The sequence below is a fragment of the Haplochromis burtoni genome, unplaced genomic scaffold (assembly GCF_018398535.1).
Source record: "Haplochromis burtoni strain Fernald_Lab_line unplaced genomic scaffold, NCSU_Asbu1 Contig_248, whole genome shotgun sequence".
Classification (NCBI taxonomy): domain Eukaryota; kingdom Metazoa; phylum Chordata; class Actinopteri; order Cichliformes; family Cichlidae; genus Haplochromis; species Haplochromis burtoni.
This window is the reverse complement of record NW_024582609.1, coordinates 12,344-37,855: the sequence shown is the minus strand read 5'-3', so window position 1 is coordinate 37,855 and position 25,512 is coordinate 12,344. Positions and strand designations below refer to the sequence as shown.

General features: G+C 38.3%; 1 protein-coding gene across 1 annotated transcript; it reads right to left on the bottom strand.

Moving 5' to 3' along the window:
• Positions 1-7,268: 7,268 nt before the first annotated feature.
• tes (testis derived transcript (3 LIM domains)) lies at positions 7,269-19,495 on the bottom strand. Its single transcript, XM_005938352.3, has 7 exons — positions 19,281-19,495; positions 14,927-15,012; positions 12,142-12,691; positions 10,497-11,174; positions 8,908-9,123; positions 8,608-8,766; positions 7,269-7,473 (listed from the first exon to the last, which is right to left on the bottom strand). The coding sequence occupies exons 1-7, from the start codon at positions 19,305-19,307 to the stop codon at positions 7,282-7,284; spliced, it is 1,908 nt and encodes a 635-aa protein (XP_005938414.1). The 5' UTR covers positions 19,308-19,495; the 3' UTR covers positions 7,269-7,281.
• Positions 19,496-25,512: the final 6,017 nt, after the last annotated feature.

Here is a 25,512-nt window from a genome sequence, read left to right as displayed (position 1 = left end):
CTTACATACATAAATATTAACAGGCACCATGTCTTCATTTTGCAAGAATTTTAAGCAAACATTTTGTCAGTTTGTCATCATGGGGTATTATTGTGTGAAGAACTTCGAGGTGAAAAATCTATTTAAAACATTTTGAAATGAGGAACATGACACAATGTGGAACAGGTGAAGTGCTATGAATACTTTCTGGATGCACTGTATACCATACTGCTGTCTGAAGTATTTCCACAGTAACTCGAATTACTGCTTTCTCACTAGTATCAGTTTTACTCCCTCTTACAATGTGTAACAGTCCCATGACATTTGACTTAATAAATGACGGATCTTATCTAAATATGAAACAGAAGGCACCAGGGAGCACCCAACTCTAAGAAACCTCTGAATTTTGAAAAATGAACTCACTTGAACACAGACATGCGAGTCCTCGCAGAGCAAATCATATTTCGGATGGCTCTAAACACACCTTATCAGCATGTGTAACTGAAACAAATATTGCCAGCTGTAAGACACAATCATTAACTGGTGACTTATCGTGAAATGCAAACAGTAACCAAGCAACCCAGACTCAATGTGAAGTAGCTGAGAGCCAATAATCCTGCTAAAACAAGCAGGGCTCTTTCCACTCGCTATTTTTCTACAAAAGAATAAATTAATTACTTGTTATCTTAGAGACAAAAAGCAAAGCTTGTTAGGTAGAGCAGCACTGTAGAAAAAAAAGGATGAGCAGGTGAGATAATGGAGATAATGTTACAAGCTGTGAAGAGAAAGCGCTTTCTAAAAAGGTGCTCCTACATTGTCAGACATTCTTTGAAGTCTTGAAATCCTTCCCTGAAGAAAGGATTTCCAACACAAAAAGTTAGTCCAACAGAGAAACTCCAAATTATAAAGCACAAGCCTATAGGGAAGAGCGACTCCTGCTGGAAACAACAAAAAACTGACTGGTTCTAATGTTAGCCCATAAATGTCTCTTAAAATGTCCTTTGGGAGAAAAATGCCTAATTTTAGGAATGGTTTAAACGTTTATCTTTGTTCCTTCTCACCTAGGCATCCTTTTCTTCTTTTCCCCCTTTCCTGTCTTTCTTTCTATTATTTGTAAGAGCTTCTAAAATGTTCAGTAGTACCAGTGAACTCTATATTCTACTTCAATTTTAATTGCATTCATAGATAAAATCATGTAAGTCACAATGCTTAACAATATGTAACTACAAAACATAGCTAAGCAGCTATACAAAGAAAGCATATTGGAGCTGAATGGTTGTTTTTTGTTTACCTTTGTTTGCATTACCTTCATATAGTGTCAGAATGTTGACACCCTGGTGAACAGGTTCAGTGAGACTGATCACAACTGGGATCTCTGCTAAGGATGATTTTAGCATGAAGAAGAACCATGTGAGCCACACATATAACTTGTGAATCTGGAAGTATCTGTGCATGTGTAATTCACACCAAAATAACCCTGTGAGGCTTCTAGCACTTTAAAAACGAGGAAGACGTTGAAAGTTGTGTTATGGAGAAGATGGTAATGATCTGTATAATATTCAGATAGACTATAGGAGAGAGGTTAAAAAGAAGGACGGATATGGAGAGGGCAGATGGAAGGTGGCAAAGATACTAAAGAAGATTTGTAGGTTGGATGATCAGATAAGAGAGCAATGACTATAACTGGGGATGGAAAATAAAAATAAGATGGATATCTTAGCTTCAACGAGCCACTAAATACTCAGGCTTGACAATTCCCCAATTATTTGACCTACTTTCTCAAATGGATTGGATGGATTATATGGAAATAATCCCTATTCAGGATCAGTGCTGTTTTGTTAGTTTAGTTTCTCTTAAATGAGATTTATTTATTACGCATATTAGCAAGGATAATGGCAGATATCTCATAACCTTTGTGGATAAGCAGATTTCCTGTTATCCTTTAATCTTGTGTTTTTGTACTACAATAATGGCAAAGGTGAAATGAATCTCAACTGAAGTCTGAGTTTGTGAGCCACACATGAACATAACTTGTCTGATGCTACGATTAAACATGACTGCTCCTGTTGGCTGCTGTTAGCCTGTAATGCCAGGCCTGCTTTATAATGACATTCCATTAAACTGAATCACTCCTGCTCACTGGCTCCCTCCTCATAGGAGGAATGTGGGTGGTGACTTATCGAAGTTTCATGTATCTGGCATTTATACCATCTGGGTTAAAATGCCTGCCCTGGCTGCTTTTTCTGCTCATCTTCAGCTTTAAGATTCCTGTGTGCAGTATGTCTGGGTTCAACCTGAATTATCCACAACTGGATGTTCTTTTTTTAAATAGGAAGTATGAAGGTCTCACATTCTCATTTTTAATATCCTTACAATATTTTTTCCACAAGTTCAGTGAAAAAAAAAAGTATCAAAGTGTATCTCTGCATATCTCTTCTCTCCACATCTTCTCAAATTCTTTATCGTAGTTATAACAAATGTTTTGCATACAGAAACTGCTACCTCAAACAGTTTAATGACTGGTTTTTATTTTGCAGTCACGACATGAACTAAAGAATGTGAGATCAGATGATCTTCAGGTGCTCTCACCTCAGCGCATTTGGGACAGTCCCAGTTAGCTCTCAAAGAAAAAACTCACGAGAAGCAGCACTTGTCTGAGATGTGGTATTCATCCAGATGGGCATCTGTGAAACTACACAGTTAGTCTAGATCCTGTGTTGTGTTTAAGGCGCTTATTTTTTCTTTTTGTTTTTTTCTCGTTGACATTTCATATAGTTCCTCCCTTAATTTTAGTTTATGAGGCAGTGGAATTTGGATTTGACTTCAAGGTTTGTTGCCAGTGCAGCTGAGGTGTGAAATTAAAAATATGGATGTAATCAGGAAGATTTCATCTGAATATATCTCCGAATAATTTTTCTGGAGAACAAAAGCAGAGTGAGTATGGGTTATCTAACTGAGCTAAGGAAAACATTTACAAGAGCTCCATTTGAAGGCTTGTGATAAGCTATGGAAGTGGCTCCATGGAAATACTGCAGGTGCTTCCTTACAGTAATTAGAGATGTTAAACTTGAGCCCGCTTATTTGCATTTGCCACTGGACTCAAGCATTACTCTAGAGTATATTCTACAGAATGCCGATTTGTGAAACTGCATAGACTCCGTTGCAAACAGTCTCTGGTGCTTTCCATGTGTTTCTCCTCACCGCTCTACTATGGTGAAAAACTACACAAACAGAAAACTCCAATTCCAAGAAGCTCATAAAATCTCATCTTGATGCAATCTTGTATGTCTCCTCATATGAATATGACTTACTGTTTGCATATTGGATAGACATAGATGCTGCCCTACATTCATGCATTTGAGGATTTATGATCTGTAAGCAATCAGTCTGAATTATGGAAATCAGACCTGACTCAAAACTATTCTTCAACTAGACAACAGCTTTTAAACATATACTCCAACACACAAATGTGTTATTATAGAGACACAAACGTTTTTATTAAAGTATACTGCAGCTGGTTCTATACACAGACTGACTAATACAAATTCTGGTGACAGCACCATGTAAATTCAGTTATTTATTTAAAAAAAATAAATAAATAAATAAAAAAATCACATTCAAGTTCCATCCTGTACGTATTACAGGAAGGTGACTTGTCCCCTTTTTTTCTGCTTCTTACAGTTTTAACTGTTTCCTTACTCAAGATACCACGTAAAACAAAACTTGATCAACACTTCAGTGAAATGCCAACAATGACCTGACTTCCTATGACAGAAGAAGTGGCCATGGAAGGAATCTCTGAAATGAGAAAATCAGAACAAGGTCACGGGAAGATGTTGGAAAGAGGTAATGAATGTGTGACCCTGGCCAGGCAATTCAGTCACATGAAGACTGGTAGAGTTGTGGCTGAAAGGGGGGAAATAACAGCACAGTTCTGGGCCGACTGCCATTTAAGACAATGGGCCTCCTCAGAAATGGCACTTCCTTGAATTGTGCACACTTTCCATATTGTAAATGAAAATACAAGCCCCTCAGTGGTGTTTTTTCCATCATGGCCAACCTACCACTGACTTCCCAGAGAGTAACAGGTGATTCATCAGAGAGAGCAACATCGGTCCTGTAGGAGTTAAAGTGAGCTGTATTTGGATTGCATACTGGTTCTCCTACAGCAGATAAATACTGTTCCTAAATGTTTGTGTACACTGATCACGCTCTGCATACTGTAGCATTTAGTGTACAGCACATGTGTAATGTGGAATAGTGACAACACCTTTACAGTATCTTCATCAGGAGTAAATCTGCAACCACAGGTACTTGAAACCATGCTGGAAGTTACACGAGGCCAAGACAATAAATCTAAAAGATCCTTTTCACACAGAAAAAGCATCACTGTAGTTGGCAATTTATGGTAAGCAGCATTAATGATGCCTTTAGTGAGCCACTGTGATGATTTAACATTTCAAAGATCAACCTGTAATTTGAGAATGTGGCTGTACAAAGCTATTTTCACACATAAATTTCAGAAAATGTATTGTAATGCAGTTGGGATACAGCTTTAGAGCCACTCACAAACAAAACTGAACACACTGATCAATGTCTCATCTGACTGACTACACAGGACATTTGCATGCACCTTTGACAAGTGCTGAGAAACAGGAGTGTGCAAAAGTCTTGAGCCACCCATGTCTACTTTATACTGTTGAGGTCCATGCTCATGGGGAGACCAACCCATGACTGAGATATGCCTTTACTGCATTTGCAGTGTGTTAGGGATCATTGTCACACTGAAAAATGAACCTATTGTCAATCAGAGGCTTTCCAGTGAATGGTGGTGCAAACTCTGACTGTTCTTTTCTGTGTTCATAATCCCATCAATTTTGACAAGATCCCCAACACCACTCGTTAAAATGCAGTACTAGACATTTACAAATAGCTGTAAGCACCATCTCCTGACCTCCTCCATACGTGTCATCAATGATTTGAACCAAAAGTTTAAAACTTGGATCGACCACTCTGAAGACCTGCTGCCACCGATTTTCAGTCCAGGTCAGTCATATAGTCATACACTATCCTTTTCTCCCTGGTTCCCAGTTCAACAATATAAGCAGATGTTTAACAAGCTATATAGCTGATTTCCATCCCCAGACTTTAAAACTAGTATAAAAGGAAGCATTTGGTGAGTAAATCTAATAAACATAACCTTAAAGATACATTTATGTCTGCTACTGGTTAATGTAACACTGAACAACACACCCTGCTCTGCACCAGTCCAACATCACGGTGAGCGTCACCCTAACCAGTTTAGCCTTCACTAAGCTGTACCAAACTTCCTAGTACATTTTCCTGCATTCTTTAAATAACGTATAATTATTATACATCACATAGTTTCGCAAGACCTCTCACAAAAACATAATTCAGCAACACATAGATCCAACATCTGACATAAAAGCTCTAAAAAAATGGGCCATTGCATGTAGGCTTTAAAATTCCATTGTGTAAAATTCTACTTGGAGAGCAGCCCTTACCTTTGAACATTATATCTCATCTTTAAAATTTAATTTTTTTCCTCAATGTAGGCAAAACAGCAACAGTACATAATCTAGCATACACGTTGTGTGACAAGAAACAGTTTGTGTTTTTTGATATTTGTTATCTGCCACTTAAAAATACTTTACTCCATTTATGCATGCTGTTCTTCTGTGCCGCTAGATGGCTGAAGTACTGCAACTTTCTATACTACGAATGCATCACAGTGATAACAAATGATGTTATTATATTCTCATTACTGAGCAAGCGTCTCCATGCCAACACTGGAAGAAACACCAGCACATTAAAATGAACTAGTTTGACAGTACCCTGCCTATCTGATTTAATTGCTGGTTAATTGAAGGTGTCACAATGTCATTCCAGATAGTTTCAGCTCACTTTAATCCCTGGTGCTGAGGTCCCTTCCATGACAAGATAAGTATAATGCAAAAACCTCTGGGTATTGCAGCCTGGATACTTTGGTTAAACTGCTTTTTTTCCTATAACAGTAGGAGGTGAACAAACAAAGCACGTCTGAGATTCAGTGTAAGGTATGAAGACACTCCAAACGAGAGTTTCTGGAGATATTTTTATCTCCCAAAAGCTTAATGCCTCTGACAACCAGTCAAGCTGCAGTTCATTTGTGTAAACACTTTATTACTGTATCCTTTGAGACATTTGTGGGATTTTAATTTCTCATAAACTATTGAGATAGCTTCAAGTTGCCTCAACATTCCTTGTATCCAAGAAAGCATTGTATTAAATGTGACAAAACCTCCTTCGAGGTGCTCCTGAGATACTGTGATCAAGAGCATAGAACAGATGGATAATCTGAAAAGAGCCACATTAAAGTCTAAACTCTGTAACAACAAAGTGCTCTTCAATTGTTGTAGTCCAATAGTTTTGTAATCCAAGGTCATCCAAATAGAAGAAACAGCAGAACAATCAAAGGTTAAAGCTGTAACTATATTTGTAGAGATCCTATTAAAACTTGAAAGGCAGGAATTTAACCATTTTAGCATTTTGTTGTATGTGAGAGAAGTAATTTTAGAAAAACCTGTTTTTAATACCACAAATAAACTAACAAGGAGCTATTTGCAACACCTTGTTGCCTTGATATAAGTATGAAAATACTATGATACAACATTGCTGGCTGACAATAAAACAAGACAGTATATGCCATTTGTAGACAGAGATGGAAGAATTACTTTTAATGTCTCATTGAAAGCACAAATTTAATTCATCAAAACTTCAAATTTAGCTACAGACTGCAAGTTTGATATTACATTGATTATTTACTTTCAACCAGCCTCAAATCTGGCTAACACTGACAGTAACGTTGGTGCATGGAAAGGGAATGTCAGTAGTTTTTATATAAAGTAGTAAAAAGGTGGCAAAAAACAACAACAAAACAAACAAAAACCCAGCAATAGGTTAGTGGTCACAGGTTTAACAAGAAAGAAATCTCATCTGTAAATAATAACAGTGCAAGAAAAGCAAACAAGAAATTTAAGGCTGGAAAAAAGTGGAAACCCCCTTTTTTTAAAACTATCTGAGACTACAAGATATATCAGTGCTGCGATCTTTCTGGACTTACAATAAGTACCTGAATTCAAACGGTTTCACTGTTACAGTAGATCTCCATACTACAGAGATCAGGCACTATTTCTGTTAAAAGAACCATAACAGACTATTGTAGCTGTACCAGTGTTCTCTCTGTACGATTCCTGGTTTCGCAAGTGATCATGAAGAAGATGAAGGACTTGTCTTGGCCCTTTAAGCCATGATTTTCTTCTTGCACTCCACAGAGCAGAACAGGAAGTTCTTCACTGCCATGAAGCGCTGGCCAATCAGGCATTTGGAGCAGCCGGAGCACTTGAAGCACTGTGGCTCGGCATGCCAGTGATAATCACCATAGGAAACCCTCTGGGCCTCAGGCTCTACTGCATTCTGGCAAGATGAGCATTTCTGGCAAGAGGTAGGAAATAATGATGTCAAGTTTTTTTAAGTTAAGTTTCAGATATCTAGGTTTTCCACAATTCATTTTAAAATTATTATTCAAACTCTTCAAGTTTCTATATTATTTCTATGTAGTTTCTTTCCCTAACAGCTTTAGCCTCCACTGCAGTCAAACTATGCATGTATGTGGTTTAAACTATAAGGTGTCCTCATGGTGCCTAATTAATACCTGACACGTTGAAATATGTTTCGTTTAAAAACTTTTTAAAAATGCTTGGCAGCACAGTGTAATTACTATCTCAAACAAAAAAGAGATTCCTCAACTCTTACAAGCAAAGGCAAGTATTTGGTTATATGACAACATAAGCTTTGCTGTGGATTATGTTGGGAAAAACAAAACAAAACACAGTAAACACACACCGAGCGCTTCACATTCTTGGCTTAGGGTGGCCAGCATATATTCCCCTATCAATTTTTCACAAAGTTTGACTTGGGTGAGACGATTTTGCACGAAGCCCTAAGAATCCCTAAGTAATTTGCTTTGGTAACAAGTAAAATGCTATAATCATTGTTGGTGTGTTATAATGGCCTCCAAAAGAGAGTGATCAGAGTGAAATGTGACAATCTTCTATTTTAAACATCTGCTTTTTAGATCAAACCATAACATTCCACTGTGGCGTCCAATATAAGATGTTGTTGTTCTTGTTAGAGCTCATTAGGGTGTTTAAGGCCAAAAATATGCACTCAAGAATCTGAATTTTGGTATGGCTACAGCTCCCTGCTAACAAATCCTTCAAGTTCAATTGCACTAATCAGCCAAAACAATATGACCTTCTACCTGGTGTGCTCATTTGTGTGCAACAAAACAGCTCACTGCTCTAAAACTTCAAAGGTACCCCAAGACATCAGCACCATAATTATTCTTATAGTATTGTATATAATGAGCTGTAGCCTCTGCATATCAGACTTGCTGACTAGTGGCCATATTCAAAATGTTGATTACGCAAACAGACTACCCACTTATGTTCTACTGTATCCCAGACCATCACATGCATCTCTGAGAGGTCATAATGTTATGGATCATTGGTGTATTTAAACCAATGAGCCAATTAAAGAAAGAAACCCAGAGCAACAAAGACTTACCACAGCATAGTTCGTCATGTAGCAGGGCTTGCAGACAGGCTTGTCATTCTCCATAACATACGTCTCTCCAGCCAGAATGCAGTCACATTCAAAACAGCAGAAATGCTTCAGATGCCAGTTCTGGCCCTCAGCCTGAGTGTACTCGTTACTGAAGATCAGCTGTAAACAGACATGCATCAGAATGTAGCATCAACGGTGCTAACAAACTCTCAGCTATGAATGGTCACACAGATGTGTATGTAATGCAATTTTTTTTAACCAAAATCAAAAGAGAAGCAAATGATCATATCCTCATCTCACCTCATCACAGCCTCCACATCGTGGCTTCTCGCTGTCTCCATAGTGCCGTCCACAGTACATCTTGCCTTTCTTCCAGAAGTAGATCATGTCCACCAGCAGTTCGTTACAGGTACAGCAGACGAAGCATGCTGGGTGCCACATCTTGTCATAACCGGCCCGCTCAGCATAGACAGCTGGCTCACCCTTACGCATGGGCTGCTGGCACTGATGGCATGACTTTAAGGGAAAGTACAGTACATTGGTACAGCTGTATAGTTCATTATGAAAATATATTCTATTGATATTTTATTATATAGGAGAAAAAAAAATCAGAATAGTTTGTTACATCCTCTCCTAAATAGCTTTCATTACAACCCATTTGATGTGAACAAACTATGACTGCACAGTATTTCATAACAAGTTTCCATCAATGGTAACTTTGCTCTTTGAATGTTGTTGGGTTTGTTTTTATTTTACATGAATTGTAGTAAAATTGAAAGCAGGATGAAATAAAAATCCACAAAAAGAATTAACTGCACATGGTAATGATAAGAAAAACAGTACTGCATTAAATAAGAACCCAGCATCCTCAAATGGGATGGTTGGTCTATGGCTCCACCTAGTGTTAAGTTTGGAAATGGTTTATTTATCAGTTTTCAGTCAAGTCATACAAAAGTTAAGATTTGAACTTAGTCAAATGTATTAACTTGAACTATGGCTATTTACATATTCTATTAAAAATCTATTTTTCATATATTACCAGCAATTCATCACATCTTTAAAGAAACATTTTGTGCATGATTTCTAAGCTTAAGACATTAAAGGGTTTCCAGATGAATGGGATGAGCAGAAATGGAAGGAAATGTGAAATTATAGAAACATTATAATATAAAGGTGTGTATATAGGTGATTTGTATTGCAGGGTGGAGTGGGTCCAACTCTTATGAGATGTGAAGGTCACAAGTAGACGCTATGTAATTTCAAGGGTTTATATAAGTGTTGATCGGGCTTCCCGATGAGCCCTAGGGCAACTGTAAGAGGAGTGTGGTTGACCAAAGGAAAAATATATTATGAAACTAAGTTTGACTTACACACAGGAAATAAACTAGAAAACCACTAAATGAAACTACAACATGTGTAATTCCCCCGTTTGAGGGTATGCTAGAAGATAGGAAGGGAACAGGTATTCTGACCATGTTTTATTTTATTCATGATATTATATATATATATATATATATATATATATATATATATATATATATATATATATATATATATATATATATATAATCTCAATACAAAATGGTGTATAGGTTTTATTTGAACCTAAATATATTATATATTTAAATAAAGTTCCTCTTAAAATTATTGTCTCCATCTATTAACTAGATGTCAAACATATTATTGTGTTCTTGGAATTTGTTCTATTGGTAAAGACTTTCATCTTGTGTTATGCAAAACTGTGAGTGAGGATTTTTTTTTTTTTGCTTTGTATGTTTTCCTCCCATCTGTTATAGTGTGACATGCATGTCATGTGTTTACCATATACATTTTTATTTAATTTAACTTTAGTGCAGATGGTCAGTGAACTGAGGGGGGAAAAAACTTACAAAGTTCTGTTGTGGTAGTCCAGCTTGCTGAGCTCCAGGGACACTCATGGCTCCAGCGGTGGCAGTAGTACCCATGGCTCCTCCAGCTGGTCCAAAGCCTGCAGATGGTCCAACGCCAGGCCCTGAAAGTGGTCCACCACCAGCTCCAGCTCCACCAGCTGCAGGTCCAAAACCACCACCAGCTCCAACTCCACCAGCTGCAGATCCAAAACCACCACCAGCTCCAGCCCCAACACCAGGTCCTGCAGCTCCAGGCCCTGAACCAAATCCAACTCCAGCAACCCCAGCCTCTGGTTTATAGCCAGCACCTCCACCCCCACCAATACTCCCAGCAGCAGCACCACCTCTAGGTCCAAACTCAGCCCCTCCTGCACTAGGAGCCCCTCCTGCACTAGGAGCCCCTCCAACCCCAACACTAGATCCACCCAGCCCTCCTGCCTGAACCAGAGCCATCTCTTCAGGCAGCATGACATCTCCAACCCCCAGGGCTTCATCCTTGTACTTGCGAACGTATTGCTGCATCAGCTTGACCTCAGCAGGGCTCAGCTCATGACACCTGGACGGGTCCTGGTCGTGTTCAGGTAGCTGTCGGGCCATCTGCTGCCGACGGTAAGCAGCTCCCTCTGTACCAACCACTGGGCGTTTCTCTGGTGGGAGCAACTCAATATAACGCACAGCCTACAGAGAGACAGACAATAAAAGAGTCACCTCAGAGGGAATGAAGAAAAATGCGAAGGACAACCAGAAGAAGATCAGAGAGACAGATTAGATATAGACTAACCAGAAAGAAAGTGAAGTTTTGTTTTTTAGTGAGAAGACAAGGAATACATGGGACAGATACAAAAACAGACTAAACAAAAGACGAGAAAGTTGAGTTAATGTCAAACATAAGATTAATGTGGTGGTGAGAGATGCTGGCATTAAAAATGACATCCTCTTTACTGTAATCACCAGTGCTTCAAAAGTCCCCGCCACACATTTAAGACAACTGAATAAAACAGCATTTTGTAACATATTTCTGAAAGAAATTGCTACTGAGAAGAAACAGACCTTTTAAACAAAAAAAAGACCTAAACAAAAACAAACAAACAAAAAACTGTTGATTCAGTGACATCAAATGTGCAGACCTTCTGTTCTGCAGTAGCTAGCCAAGGGTTTTCTAATACCTTGAACTTTAGGAGGCATAAACAAACAAAAATGATCCGGCTAATCTCCCCTTCAAGGTCGTCTTTCTCTGTGCACCTGAACAATGCCAGGAAGTCTAATTCTAAACATCTACACTCCAGTGTGTTAAAATGGTAACATCTTGCCTTAAATTTCACTTTGGAGACAAGCACAAGGTTACAGGAAAGTGTCATAAAGGAAGAGGTTGACTTTTTTAGTTGACTAGACCTACATCGATCTATGGTTCATGTGTTTTTGCCTATTACCAAATCTTAAATGATGCAATACCACCAATACTTCCTGATCAAGGCAGGAATATTATCTATTAATATGTTAATTTTTTTATACCAATGAATCCTTTACCATATGATAATGCTTAAATGCTTTTTGGGGGTTTTAGGAGGGTGGGGAATGAAAAAACAAAAAAACCCAACTCACTTTAGACTTGAAAAGTTATTTTCTAACTAATATGAACTCTTACCAGGTACTTGTTAGCCACTGGTGGTGCCCACTCATAGGTGACAGTCTTCATTGGTACATCTTTAGGAACTGGCACTACGTTGGCTGATGTGGCACTGACAGTGACTGGCACTTTGCTAGCCCTGACTGGTGTGGCACTGGCTGGTACAGGCTGAACCCGAGCATGACCCTGAACCCCAATGCCTGTCGAACCTGCAGAGGCTCCAGCTGAGGGTACAGAACCAGCTGTGGCAGACGGGGACACAGAACCAGCTGTGGCAGACGGGGACACAGAACCAGCTGTGGCAGACGACGACACAGAGCCGGCTCTGGCAGAAGGGGGCACAACAGTAGAGGTCGCACTGGGTGGTACCGTGTAAGCAGTGGCAGGGCTAGGCAAAGTGATGGTCACCATGTTGCCCTGGTAGCTGGGGATCCCATCCGTCTTCAGTTTGGCGATGAGGCCGGTGTACTTCGTGTCCTCAAACAGCTTGCCTACCTTCTTGTTCTCCTCCGAGTTCATCGCCACATCATGCTCTGTGAGGCCACATTTGCAGTTTCGGCATATCTTTCTGCAAAGAAGAATTTAACAAAATGTTCAGGACTTTGACTTTTTAAACCTTGATACTAATAAATTACCATTGCTTTATTCAAACTAAACAAGCAAATGTCTCAGTTTTTTTTACTACATATTCTTCTTTATAGCTGGTATATTTGATAAATTTGAATAAATCCTCACTTCATTCACCTCCCTCTATTTTTAGAATATTAAATAAAAACTCCTACACCATTATACCAACACAATAAGTTCTGTGTTAAAACTGAACTACTGGCATTTTTATCATGCCTCAACACATCTTTTGATATAACTATGACATAATTTGTAACTAGAAGGCATGCTCCAGCCCAAACAGGCCTTCAGAATTTTAGTGGAATAGGCAATACGTTATAGCAATACTCATAGGTAACCAGATGAAAACTCTGTAACACTGAAATAGAAAAATATCTTCTCTTTTCTTTATGTTTTTTTAACTTCATTTTAAAACTGATGAAGAAAGAGCTTCTCAACTTTGGGATAAATAACATATTTTAAAGAAAATGAAAGGTGTTTTCATCAGTGTTGCAACAAAAAAAAAAAAGTGTCAGAGGATTGCTGTATTATTATACAGCAATCCTCTGACACACATAAAGTGAAATGACTTACAATAGAGTTTTGTTTTGTTTAGATTATGTTTACCTAGCTTGATTGTTTAAGACCCATTAACTTTATATTTACAAAAACACTGTATAACTATAATAAATGATTATGACAGGCTCTACAATCAAAACTAACTTGTGGCTTTAGAGGGCAGGTGACAACCTTTAATTATAGCGTCTTCATAGAATTATGATAAAAACTTTGCCTGAAAATTCAGCCCCGGCCGCATTAGACTAAATTCTATTCTCAAGAACAGCATGTTCCCATTAGGCCGATGGCTCCTGCTGCTATAGGAATCCTTTTAATTAAGCAAGCTGGGAAGTTGACAGACTGGGTCAATGAGTGAAATGTTGTTGTCATGCAGAATAAGCATGCTTTTTTAAATGACTGCTCTGATTCATAATGGTATTCAACATTACTGAGTTGAGTTTTAAAATATATAGTGATATATTTCTACATAAGATACAGGAATGAAACTAAATATTTTATATAAATATAGCTTAATATTGCATCAAAATTTTTGTAAAGAGTCTGCATTTCTCCTCTTACTACAATTACCATCTCATGCAGCTCCATCTCTATTTACTGCCCTCCTGCACCGCAAGCTCAACAATAAACTAAGCTTCAAAGTTAAGCTCTGAGTAAATATTATAATTACCAGTATTTCAACAGCTAACAAACAGTATGTCATTTCTACTATATAAGTCAAACAAAGAAAGAAACTGCTCATTTCCAAAGCCACCCATCTCATTTGACTAAAACAGTAGATTCTACATTACAAAGAATAGTTTCTGGAGTTTTTGGTGTGCCGATGTGTTTTAACATGTTAGTTTGGATCTGAGAGAGTTTAATAAATGCCAAAGTAAACCAACAACAAAAATAATCAGCAAGTTCTTTGTTGTTATGACGTAAAAGTGTTTTATCAAAGAACTTTGGCAGCTTTTACAGGAGCAATGCTGCTTTCATTGTTTTCCAACAGCACATAAAGCACTGAAAATGTTGCAAACATGGGATACAGCTAAAGCAGTAATTATTTCTTGTAGATGACTAAAATGCTGACCATGACCACACCAGCGCTTATCTTCAGCGCAGGCTCTTACTCCTGTCTGTTAGCAGGCGTGTCACCTACCATCCACTATAAATAATACGCTGCCTGCAGTTCTCAAGGGTGAACAACTCCATTTCAAAGGAAATATATTATCCTTCAATGCAAGAAAAGCATTTCAGAAGTCAAACACTAATTATCAGAATTATTATTATCAGAAAGAATAATTATCAGAAAGAGACATACAAGAGATATACTCCTGCCAAGTTTACTGAAAATGGCAGCCTACTGCCTAAGACATCTTACCCATTGCATGAAATAAGGAGGTATATTTTGTTTATTATCATTCAGCCCAAAAAGCACTAAAATATGGTGTTTGTTGACTGAACCTTACTAAACACTATTTTTTGTTTGTTTATTTTTGTTAAACTAAAGTCGTACTGAAGAGTTCACAGCTTTGCTCAAGACAACAGCGACTCACTCTTTAATCAGCAATTTGGACACAGGAAGCAAAGAAAAGGAAACTTGTGAAACTGTGATGATGTGCAGAGGAACTGTTCAAACCTCCAGAAATGCAGCTCAAAGCCCTCACACTTGTCCTTGCATTTCAAACAGGCAGCTCCAGCACCAAACTCATGGCCAAGCGTCACCTGTAAATAAAGCACACAAAGGAAATGACACATACTGTCAGTGTTTTGTTTTCTATTGAGCAGAACACGGTATTTAAATGAGGGAAAAAGTTTATGATGATACTTGTGGGAGAAGAATCAGAATAAGCTTCACTGGCCAAGTATATGTACACATACATTTATTATTTAAATAACAGGACAGACAAACAGACAATAGCAACATGACAGAGACAATAACATGTTTAACATATTTATATTTGCATTGTTGCAAAGAGATCAGAGAGCAACGATGTTGGAACAACTTGTGAAAGAATAAGAAACAAATAAGTGTCTACTTATATCTTATATGGGAATGTGACAGCATATTATATGAATAAAGAAAGTACATAGATATTTACAACAAATGGGTTGTTTTGGTGTACAGTGCTCTGTAATGCCTATCAGAGGGGAGGAGTTGGAACCTGTTGTGTCCAGGGTATGATGTTTGTCTGATTCTGAATTTGTCTTGAAATCCTGAATGGAGAGAAAATCTGCGCCAATCTTTTTTTTTTTTTTCTGCAGTCCCAACTGTCCGTTTGATGATTGATGTGCAAAGAACAGACTTAAGTATTGCAGAGTACATTTTGATCAACAGCGCCTGAGGCAGATTGAACTTCCTGAACTAACACAGGAAAGACATCCTCTGTTGGGCCTTTTGATCATTTTGTCTATGTTGGACGCCCACTTCAGGTCTTGGAAGATTGTAGATCCCACTGCAGAGGGATTCCTACTGAAGACAGAGCAGGAGCAGCTTAAATGAGATTTACGTTTTGCTACTTTGTAGTACCACCATAAATCATGTTGGAACAACTTAAATTGGGCTTTTTAAAATCTCCCAGGGGAATTAAGTCTCACTCTGGAAATTGTTGCAAGTTTCACTTTTAAACAGCAGTCACTGTCTGTCTGCATTCCTCAGCAGAGAATGTCTTTTTGGGTCAAAAACATCTCTTGACAGCAGGGTGCCTGATGGGATCCCACCAGCCTCTTAGTGTTATTGAATAGTTGCCTATATATGGTCGCAAACCATCCTAATGGCTTAATGTGTACATGAGTGAGAAATGCAGACAGACAGTGGCTCCTGTTTAAAAGTGAAGCTTTGATGCCAGACTTTTAACATTCACCACAATTTCCAGAATGAGACGTTTGTCCTCTGGGAGATGTTAAGAAGCCAAATTATAAGTTGTTCCAGCATGGTCCTAGAAAGTACCAAACACATCAGTAAATCTTAGTTAAACTGTAAGATGTACTCGCCTCCTGTGTCTTTTGCAATGAGCAGCTTAAACAGAACTTAAGGAGCAGCCTGGAGTAGCCTGTCACAAGGAACTAGGGAAGATGAGAGTTTCTGTGTAATTAAGCATGATTCTTTTGGGGTAGGACTGTGTATGATTTTACTTGCATTTTAATACTGATGCAGAAATATTTGTGGAAGGCAGTGTTGTCTAAATAAAAAGTTTAACCTGAATTATGAAAAAGTAAACAAGATTACAAAAGGTGTGCAGGCATCCATTGCTAACTTCCAGTCCTTGATTCTCAGGGGGTTTCAGATGGTACTACAAAGATGTTCAGGCTCTTGCAGAAAGTACTTGAACTTTGAGACAAAAGAACAAATTACTTAAAATGTCATTTTACACTACCAACTAAAACATCATTTTCAACTTTGCAAATGCAAACGTTTATTGGTATGCTTTAAGGGCGGACAGGATAAGTGGTTGAAGCCTAAATATTTATCTCAAGCATAGGGAGGACGACTGTTTTTGGCAGAGCTCATTCAGCATGTATGCATGCTTCCCTGGAAGGCAGCTGCACCATCTGGATTCACACTTCAAGTTAATCAATGACTTTGTTTCATGACTAAGCCTGTGGGGTGATTAATTTTGATGACAACACTTTTGCTACAAGCCAGCTTAGACACAAAGTCTATGATTCAGGTCCAGTGAGTCATAGTTCATGAGTCACTTTACTGGAGAAGGGCAGAGCTGCAGGCCAGTGGCAAGGAAGTAGTCGCTTTAGCTGGAGCTGACCAGCTACTTTCAGACGCTGGACACAGTTTCTGTAACATCATGAAGATGATGTAAGATATGTAAAACACATATTTTTAAAAAGAATGTTCAATTACTTACATGCATACATCTTGTTTCTAATGCTTTAAATAACAGACGGTGTCAAGGAAGTTTCAGTCAAACCACCCTTAAATTTATGAACAACTTTTTCTATTTTTAAGGCAAACTTTCCTCTGTAAAGGTGGAATACGGTCATAAAAAATATTACTATTTTTCAGTTCGCTTACTGCTGTTTTAGACAAAGATTTAATTGGTTTCATGATTCACTGGCTTGAACTGAAATTCAGTTCATAACACTGTAATCACTGCAGGATTTAAACAAACAGAGAAATCCTTTGGTGTGGTTCTATTTCTACCACAAAGTCATATGAAAGCTTTAATGATGGTTTAGGTGTTTAGGTAAGAAATAAACCTAGCCAGACCTCCACAGACTTCTAAGAGTCAGCAGAATGGCAGTGCTGTACGCCGCGACCCTATAGTCACAGCCTATTACGTCAGACGTTCTGTTAAGTAGAATGCAGCACCTTAATTGAGTATAATATCACCTAAACACAATGATAACGTTTCCTGAACAAGCGCAACACAGATCACAGCAGCATCTCTGTGAACTTGCAGCCTCCTGCAGACAGAAATCCTGCAGCGGTGGCAGGCTGATCTCCCCCAGGGATTACAGGCAGATGTCAGACTGTCTGTCTGGGTTATCCAGCTGCTCAGACCTATTTAAGGAGAGGATTCCCTCATCTTCACTGAAACAGTTTGTCCCTGTAAAATTCTCACTCTTAGTCAATTTTTCAGAGTGAAGCTGAAAGCTCTGAAATTTAATGCAGGAAAAATGTAAACCATATTTTTACAAGTGGCTGAAGACATTAAATTGCAGCTTAATAACTCATACAAAACAAACCACCAGTCTGTGTAACCACCTTCACTGCTACCAAATCTCTGCAGGTCTGTGCAAAGATCCCCCAAAGCTCAAGTTAACTTAGTAGCATAAATTAACAGTACAGTACCAATGTTTTTGCACCATGCAACCAAAACACAATCCTTGTTTGTGTATAAACTTGTCAATAACCATAATAAATAACAACAACAATAATAATAATAATAATCCATATAGTTTGATTCTGATAACTACAAAAGCTTTAACAGATGTTAAAATGCATTTTTCTTTTCCTAAACTACTTAAGAGGTTATAATAGCTTCTATGGAAAATGCTGACTGGTTGATATTCATGTGTATTCACTACATAAACCTGGATTCCTCGAACAGAATTATTTATACAGATTATCTATGGGCCATAAGTAAACTAAGGAGAAGGGGTGCATAAGAGGAATCTAGTGAATGCCAACAACGAGTATCTACAGTGATCCATGATGATGAATGAATGACTATTCACTAGACAAAGCGTGTACTGTAAAAAGGTTTCCTGCCTGTCCTGACTCTTAACTTTTGTCTTCTCCCTTGGATGGCCAAACTCTATTTAAAAAACATTAGATTTTGATGCATCTGGCTTACAGTCTTAAGTGCATTATGAGTGACATGAGCCTTAATATTCTTGAAACCCTGCTGACAGTTCAACACTCAATTCGGCAGCTGTAACGGCAACATTTACTTATGGACAAATTAACTATCACAGCTGGTTTGCATTTTACTGTCATAGTGATTTGTTCCACTTAATAGAGAGCCGAGGACGCTGAGCACCGCGGATTAATACAGTATCAAAACCCTGAACAAGGAGGACGACTTTGTACGTAAAATGGGTCCGTTAATGGGTCAAGCTGTTCCGCTATTAAGTTACAGAGGTTGGGGGTTTGGTTGATACGCAGAGTGAGACTTTATCACATTTCAAACGCAGTTTCTTACATCGGAACTTATTCTGAAAGGGAAGTAACTAAAAAGGGCGCGACCTATGTTTTCCAAGTTTGTAAACCGATCGACGTGAGTTTGTTCCAGCAATATCAACTACCCAATGATGTAAAATAAGCGTATTTAAGCGAACTAAGTAGATTTTTAATTGGAAAAAAAAAACATAAATAAAGACCATTAATATCTCGAAATTAAAACCGAAACTTAAACTGTAAAATAACTTGCAGTACTGTAACTTTTCTGCCACCTGTCCCTTGCTCTGCACACCTTAAGGGCGTTCCCTGAACTGTGCGAGATATCTACGAAGAACACGGGGGCAAAGCTTACCTTCTTTAGCTCCCTCTCTATCTCCATTTTTGTGTTCAACGTTTTCTTATTCCAGACGTGCTTCTCGTAAAAAAAAAAAAACAACAACTGTCGAATCCAAACACAGACAACAGGGAGAATGTGCCGGAAAAATGTAAAACAAATCCTGCTGCCCTCACTGATTTCCCTTTGGGGGTCCTGCTTCTACTCCGCACAGGTGATAACTTCGCCGGAATCAAGTCGATAGTTTCCGTTTGGGCATTTCAAAATAAAATGTACGTTGCCCACTAATGAGTCGGGTCTTATTTGTGTCAGTATGATGAAGTATTTAAATACTTGTGCATGTATTTTCAAAATCTATGTGATAAATTACAAATTGACTTTTTGTTTTAAACTCTAGGGGAGCCTCTAGGATTTTTTCATAGGGGTGGCCACTAAAATTACTGCAGTGGCACACGCCAGAGTGAAGGGGGCGATGAAATCACGAGGGACATACAAAATGACACAATATGAATGATAAAAATTGTATATGCAGGAATTAATAAGAAGCGAATGTTTCAGCTCATTGTAGAGTGTCTTCCTCTCTCTTGCGCTCATGTTTATTAAAATTATTACCTAATTTTGGGGCGTGGCCAGTGCTGGTCTGAAATAAGCAACGTCGTCCATTCACTAGTTTTCCATGTGAAAATATTAAGATGTGATCTGAAATTTTAAAATTAGCCTGGGGATCTGTGTTTTTAGACAAACAAATCAAACTGTCACTGTGCTCAACTGCTGAAGTGACAGTTCCATCTTAATGAATTAATGACACGTTCAGATAATTATTTAACAATGTATATATTAATTTCATTCTGGCACTCCTGGCACTCCAAAGCAACAAAGAAGTAAAACCAAAAAAAGTGGTCTCAGAAAGGACTTTAAAAGGAAAACAACAAAAATATTTACTTTTAAAGATTGATGAGGCTGCTTCATCACAGAACCCAAGATAGTGAAAATGAGGTATTGGACAAATAATAATTGGTTCTGTTGACTATATATTTATTTTGGCATGAAATAGTAAACATGGGCACAGTAATCACATTAATTAACCAAAACAGTATTTATTGTAAACACCTGTAAACACTTGGGTATGCTTATTATTGGTCAAAATTAGTATGTCTATCAATTTATAATCCTCAAAGACATATAAAAGATACACTGTGATGGAAAGACCTGCTTTAACTATCTTACTTGGAGCCTGGTGTTAACTAGTCACGACACTGCAGTTATTTCATCTTTTCCAACAATTTGGGCTCATCTGGCGCTTTTACTGTGAAAAAAACACTTTCATTACTTCCGGACTTGCCTCATCTCTTCTTTCTTTCCTTTCTAGCTTGACTTTACTTTCACTCGGGAGGTCCCGTACACTTTTCAATGATGTTTGAACAGGGCGGGACTTCCGTTTTGACAGATTTTCCGTCTTAACCAATAAGAGTACAAAAAAGAGGCACTGGAGGACAGGGTAGCCAACCAGGAAACAACAGGGCGTGTCTTTACCTAACAAAGGATGTGAGTGTATTTGACACATTCAACCTGCTGCAGTTACGGTTTTTCCTCCGAACCTTTCCCCCCCTCCTCCGACCCTCATCTTTATGTGTAAATACATTCTAAATTATTAAATTATCTAATTATACACTGATAACGGTGTGGTAATTTGTTTGTGACAAGACAAGAAAATTAATTTTTAATCACATATAGCAACTGACATAATCTTAGGACTCGTTGTCCGCAGACTTACAGCTGGTCCGTGTTTTGAACTAATGTTTGTGGTTTGAACCGAAACAGCTGCAGTTTTGACTCAGTGACAGGAAACAATATCCGTTATCAACTTCCTGTGTGTTGGTTTAGTGGAAGCAGCACTGTCACACCCGGCCACTTGATCTGTCGTGTTAACTGTTAAAGAACCGTGTTTTGATGCAGCTTTTTCGCCGATGCTCTCATTCCCTGTGATGTCTGATCTATGCTTTCTGGTATGCCTGTAAACTCTCAGGCAACTGTTTTAGTGGATGTCGTCATTCAATCGCTGCATCCAAACCCTAATAAAATCGCATCATGTCAGAAGACATGCTGTTAAATGTGACTCCAAGATGGAAAGTGGGTCACTTAAAAGTGACCCTGAACCAGAATACACCAACTATAATACTTTTTAAAAATCACACACATAAAATGAGAGAGTAACTAAAGTTAAAAAGTTCAAATGAGTGTGCCCCACCTTTCACCCTACAGATAACTGTATGGATGCATGGAAGGACTTACCCTCCCATGCTGATTTTCAGCTCCCCCCACCCAAACACGCAAGAATAAGGAAGCTGTACACTCTCAAAGTGCTGCATCACTGTGACCTCAGCAGATTTTACACTCTTTTGTATAGTTCACATTTCATGCACTTATTATCTCTCTAAACTTTGGTAGGGGCTAAGTTCAGTTCAAGGAAACTTTAACAGACAGATGGATCAAAGATACTGCCTGCTTTGTTTTTGTAAGTCTGTGTGAATTCTGCAGATGCTTTTTACTGTTTATTTTTCCTCTGCACTGAGCTTATCAGCTTGGTTGCATAGGAAAAACTTGTAGATAGCAGACAGAAGACAGCCAATGGAGGGAGGTGGCATTAGTGAGTAACGTTACTTTGCTACCTTGTAAATTTCCTTTCAATTCTTAAATTCCCAAGTATGTCATAGATATCTTTTAAATCAGGCATTAAGAAGGAATCCAAGATGCTAGAATGCTGGAATTTTAAAGGCATTTCAAATTGCCAAATATCTTAGCTGTTCAATACTTACTCCTCAATAGGTCAACATTCCCAAGAACTACATCCACTAAAGGTGACCGTTGTAAGGGAAGAAAACAAGACAAAAGCTGGGTATTGATGCCCAGCATATTAAAAAAATGATTTTGATGCCTCCTGTCTTCACAGGGAAAATTCAACTAACATTTGGTAGGTGTCTTTTTCTTAATGCCTCACACCTGCTAAAACGCCAGATGTAAAGTTTTTGTACCATTACAAAACAAGTTATCTCATGTCTGGAAATATTTTTATTGACATGCAGGGTTCACAGTACATGTGTCCAGGCAGCTGGTTTGAATTTAGCTCATTGATGCAGTTCATCTGTGGAGCTGCTCCACCAGTAAGAGAGAGGAAGCTCAGAACACTGCTTTGTGTTGAACAATGAGATTCCTTCCTGAGCTGTAAACAGCATTTAAGCCAGCCATTCAATACCAGCTAATAGTGGATTATGATTTATTAATGTTTCATTGTTTTTTCATCCAAATAATCTGTCTATTTCACATAAAGTACCGTTTTTGTTTTTCAAACAATAAAATGGGGAGAAGCAATGAGGATGCAGTGACTAAATATGGTTGTATAAATATATTATTCAACAATAAAGTCATAAATAAAAAAAAATTCATAGCAAAATTAAAGCCGTGTATTCTGATGATGATGTCTTAGTGTTTGATTAAATAAATTTTTGCCAGTTTATATCATAAACACCCACAGGTTAAATAAATCTGTGGAAACAGCTATCCTCGCTCCATCAAAAGTTAGCAAAATCTGCTGAGCATCACCTCTATTTGCATATTATAAACAACAACAACAACAACACATACGTTAGAATGCTGTTTCAGTTCAGCATTCAATACAATACACCCCTCACAACTCATCAGGGAACTGACAGACCTGGGCATCAGTTCCCTCATCTGCAAATGGTTACTGGACTTCCTGACCAACCGCCCCCAACATGTCCAGCTGGATAACCGCTGCTCATCTACCATCACAATGAAGGCTGTACCGCAAGGCTGTGTGATGAGCCCTTTCCTCTACTCCCTCTTCACCCACGACTGCAGACCTGCTGATGGTTCCAACACCATCATTAAGTTTGCAGATGACACCACGGTGATTGGCCTCATCAGTGACAACGATGAGGCCGCCTACAGGGAGGAGGTGGATCGTCTGGCTAAGTGGTGCGACAGAAACAACCTGCTGCTTAACACAGAGAAGACCAAGGAGCTCATCGTGGACTACAGGAGGAATGCTGACCCACATCCACCCATCCACATTAAGGGGACGGCTGTGGAGCGTGTGAGCAGCTTCAAGTTCCTGGGAGTTCACATCTCCAAGGATCTCATCTGGACGACCAACTGCTCCAAGCTGGTCAAGAAGGCTCACCAGCGCCTCTTCTTCTTGAGGACTCTGAGGAAGAACCACCTGTCCTCAGACATCCTGGTGAACTTCTATCGCTGCACCATCGAGAGCATCCTGACCAACTGTATAACAGTCTGGTACGGGAAATGCTCTGCCTCGGACCGGAAGGCGTTGCAGAGGGTCGTGAAAACTGCCCAGCACATCGCCGGAGCACCACTTCCTGCCATAAAAGACATCTACAGGAAGCGGTTTCTGAAAAAGGCTGGGAAAATCATTAAAGACCCCAGTCACCCATCACATGGACTCTTCACCCTCCTGCCCTCTGGGAGGCGCTACAGGAGCCGCTGGACTAAGACCACCAGGTACCGGAACAGCTTCTTCCCCACAGCTGTCAGACTCCTGAACTCTGCCTCCTGACATCTGACCCACACTAAACTCATGAACTGGACATACACACACCCACAACCACCTACACACACACACACACAATGGACAACCGTACCCTCAAACACACAATAATAACATGGACTGAACCACCACTCACAACCACTTGCACTTTATATAGCCTCTGTAGACATTATCCACATATCTCACTTATCTTAACTGCACTACTGTATAGTTCTGTGTAAATAATAATTCTGTACATACGATAATTTTTAATCCTACAACTGTTTATAACTTGCATAGTTCACATTTCTGTATAACTGTATATCTCAGATTTCTGTATAGTTTTTTTATTTCAGATTTATATCCTGTTCATAGCCTGTACATAGCTTGTACTCAATACAGCCTGTACATACTTATAGTTATAGAACATTCACAACATACTTCATACAGTGTACATTATAACATACCATAATAGACCCATTCCTGTAATATGCTTACATATCTATATTATTGCTAATATATATTGTAATATATCTATATCACTAAAGCACTTCTGGATGGATGCAAACTGCATTTCGTTGCCCTGTACCTGTGCATGTGCAATGACAATAAAGTTGAATTCTATTCTATTCTAAAACCAGAGCATAAATAGGCCATGCAGGAAACTGAATAGGAAGTTAAAAAAGCACATTGACAGTGTGTGCACATAGTTCCCAGTTATTGCATGACAACATTACAGCAACTATGGGAGGAGCTAAGCTGGCTAGCTTCACTGCTTCTCATGAGAAAGCAAGTTATTTTATTTCCCAAATATCTTGTTAAAATCTCTTAAAGAAAAGTGTGACAGGTTTTTTTTATTTATTTTTTTTTATCTTTAAGCAACTAATACATCGACTAAGCCATCAAACAAAATTCTTGAGGATTTGCTATTTGCTTTTCTTATCATGCTTTTTGTTTTTTAAGCTGTAGAGGCTGGTGAGAAACAGTATTCCATTTCAGGTAGGGTGACACCATACGAAATTACAATAAACTTCTTGAGTTCTTGACTTATACAATTTCTGTATATATTATATATAATATATATATTAATATATAAAATAGTATTATATATATATATATATATTATATTATATATATATATATATATATATATATATTATATATATATATTATTATTATATATATATATATAATATATATATGTGTGTGTGTGTGTATATATTCATAATGAAGCAAAGCAAAGGAAATGCATTGGATTTTTTAAAATCTTTTCCTCCTGTGACCTAAGTTGTTGTTTGTGATGCATTTGTAATTTCTCCTACCGATTTGGGATTAGATGGACCTGATAAGTACCAAAGGTTAGCATTTCTTTCCAAGGTTTTTGTTTGTTTGTTTGTTTTAAAAATCATGGGGACAATTGTGTAACAAAGTATTAAACACTTCGTTGAGGAGAATGAAGGAGGAGGTGGAGAACAGCCTAAATGTAATGTCCCCATATGAGGACCCATGTTAAAAAAAGTGTTTTCAGTCAGACTAAGATTGAATTTAGCACCAGTGCTTTTATTTTGTAAACTAAACATAAATTCAGTTTGTTCAAAATATGTGTGTATGATGCAACTTCTGGTTCTGGTATCTCTAGGCTGGTGTGGGAAAAGGACCAGCCGGTGACAGAGCTCTCTGAACTCT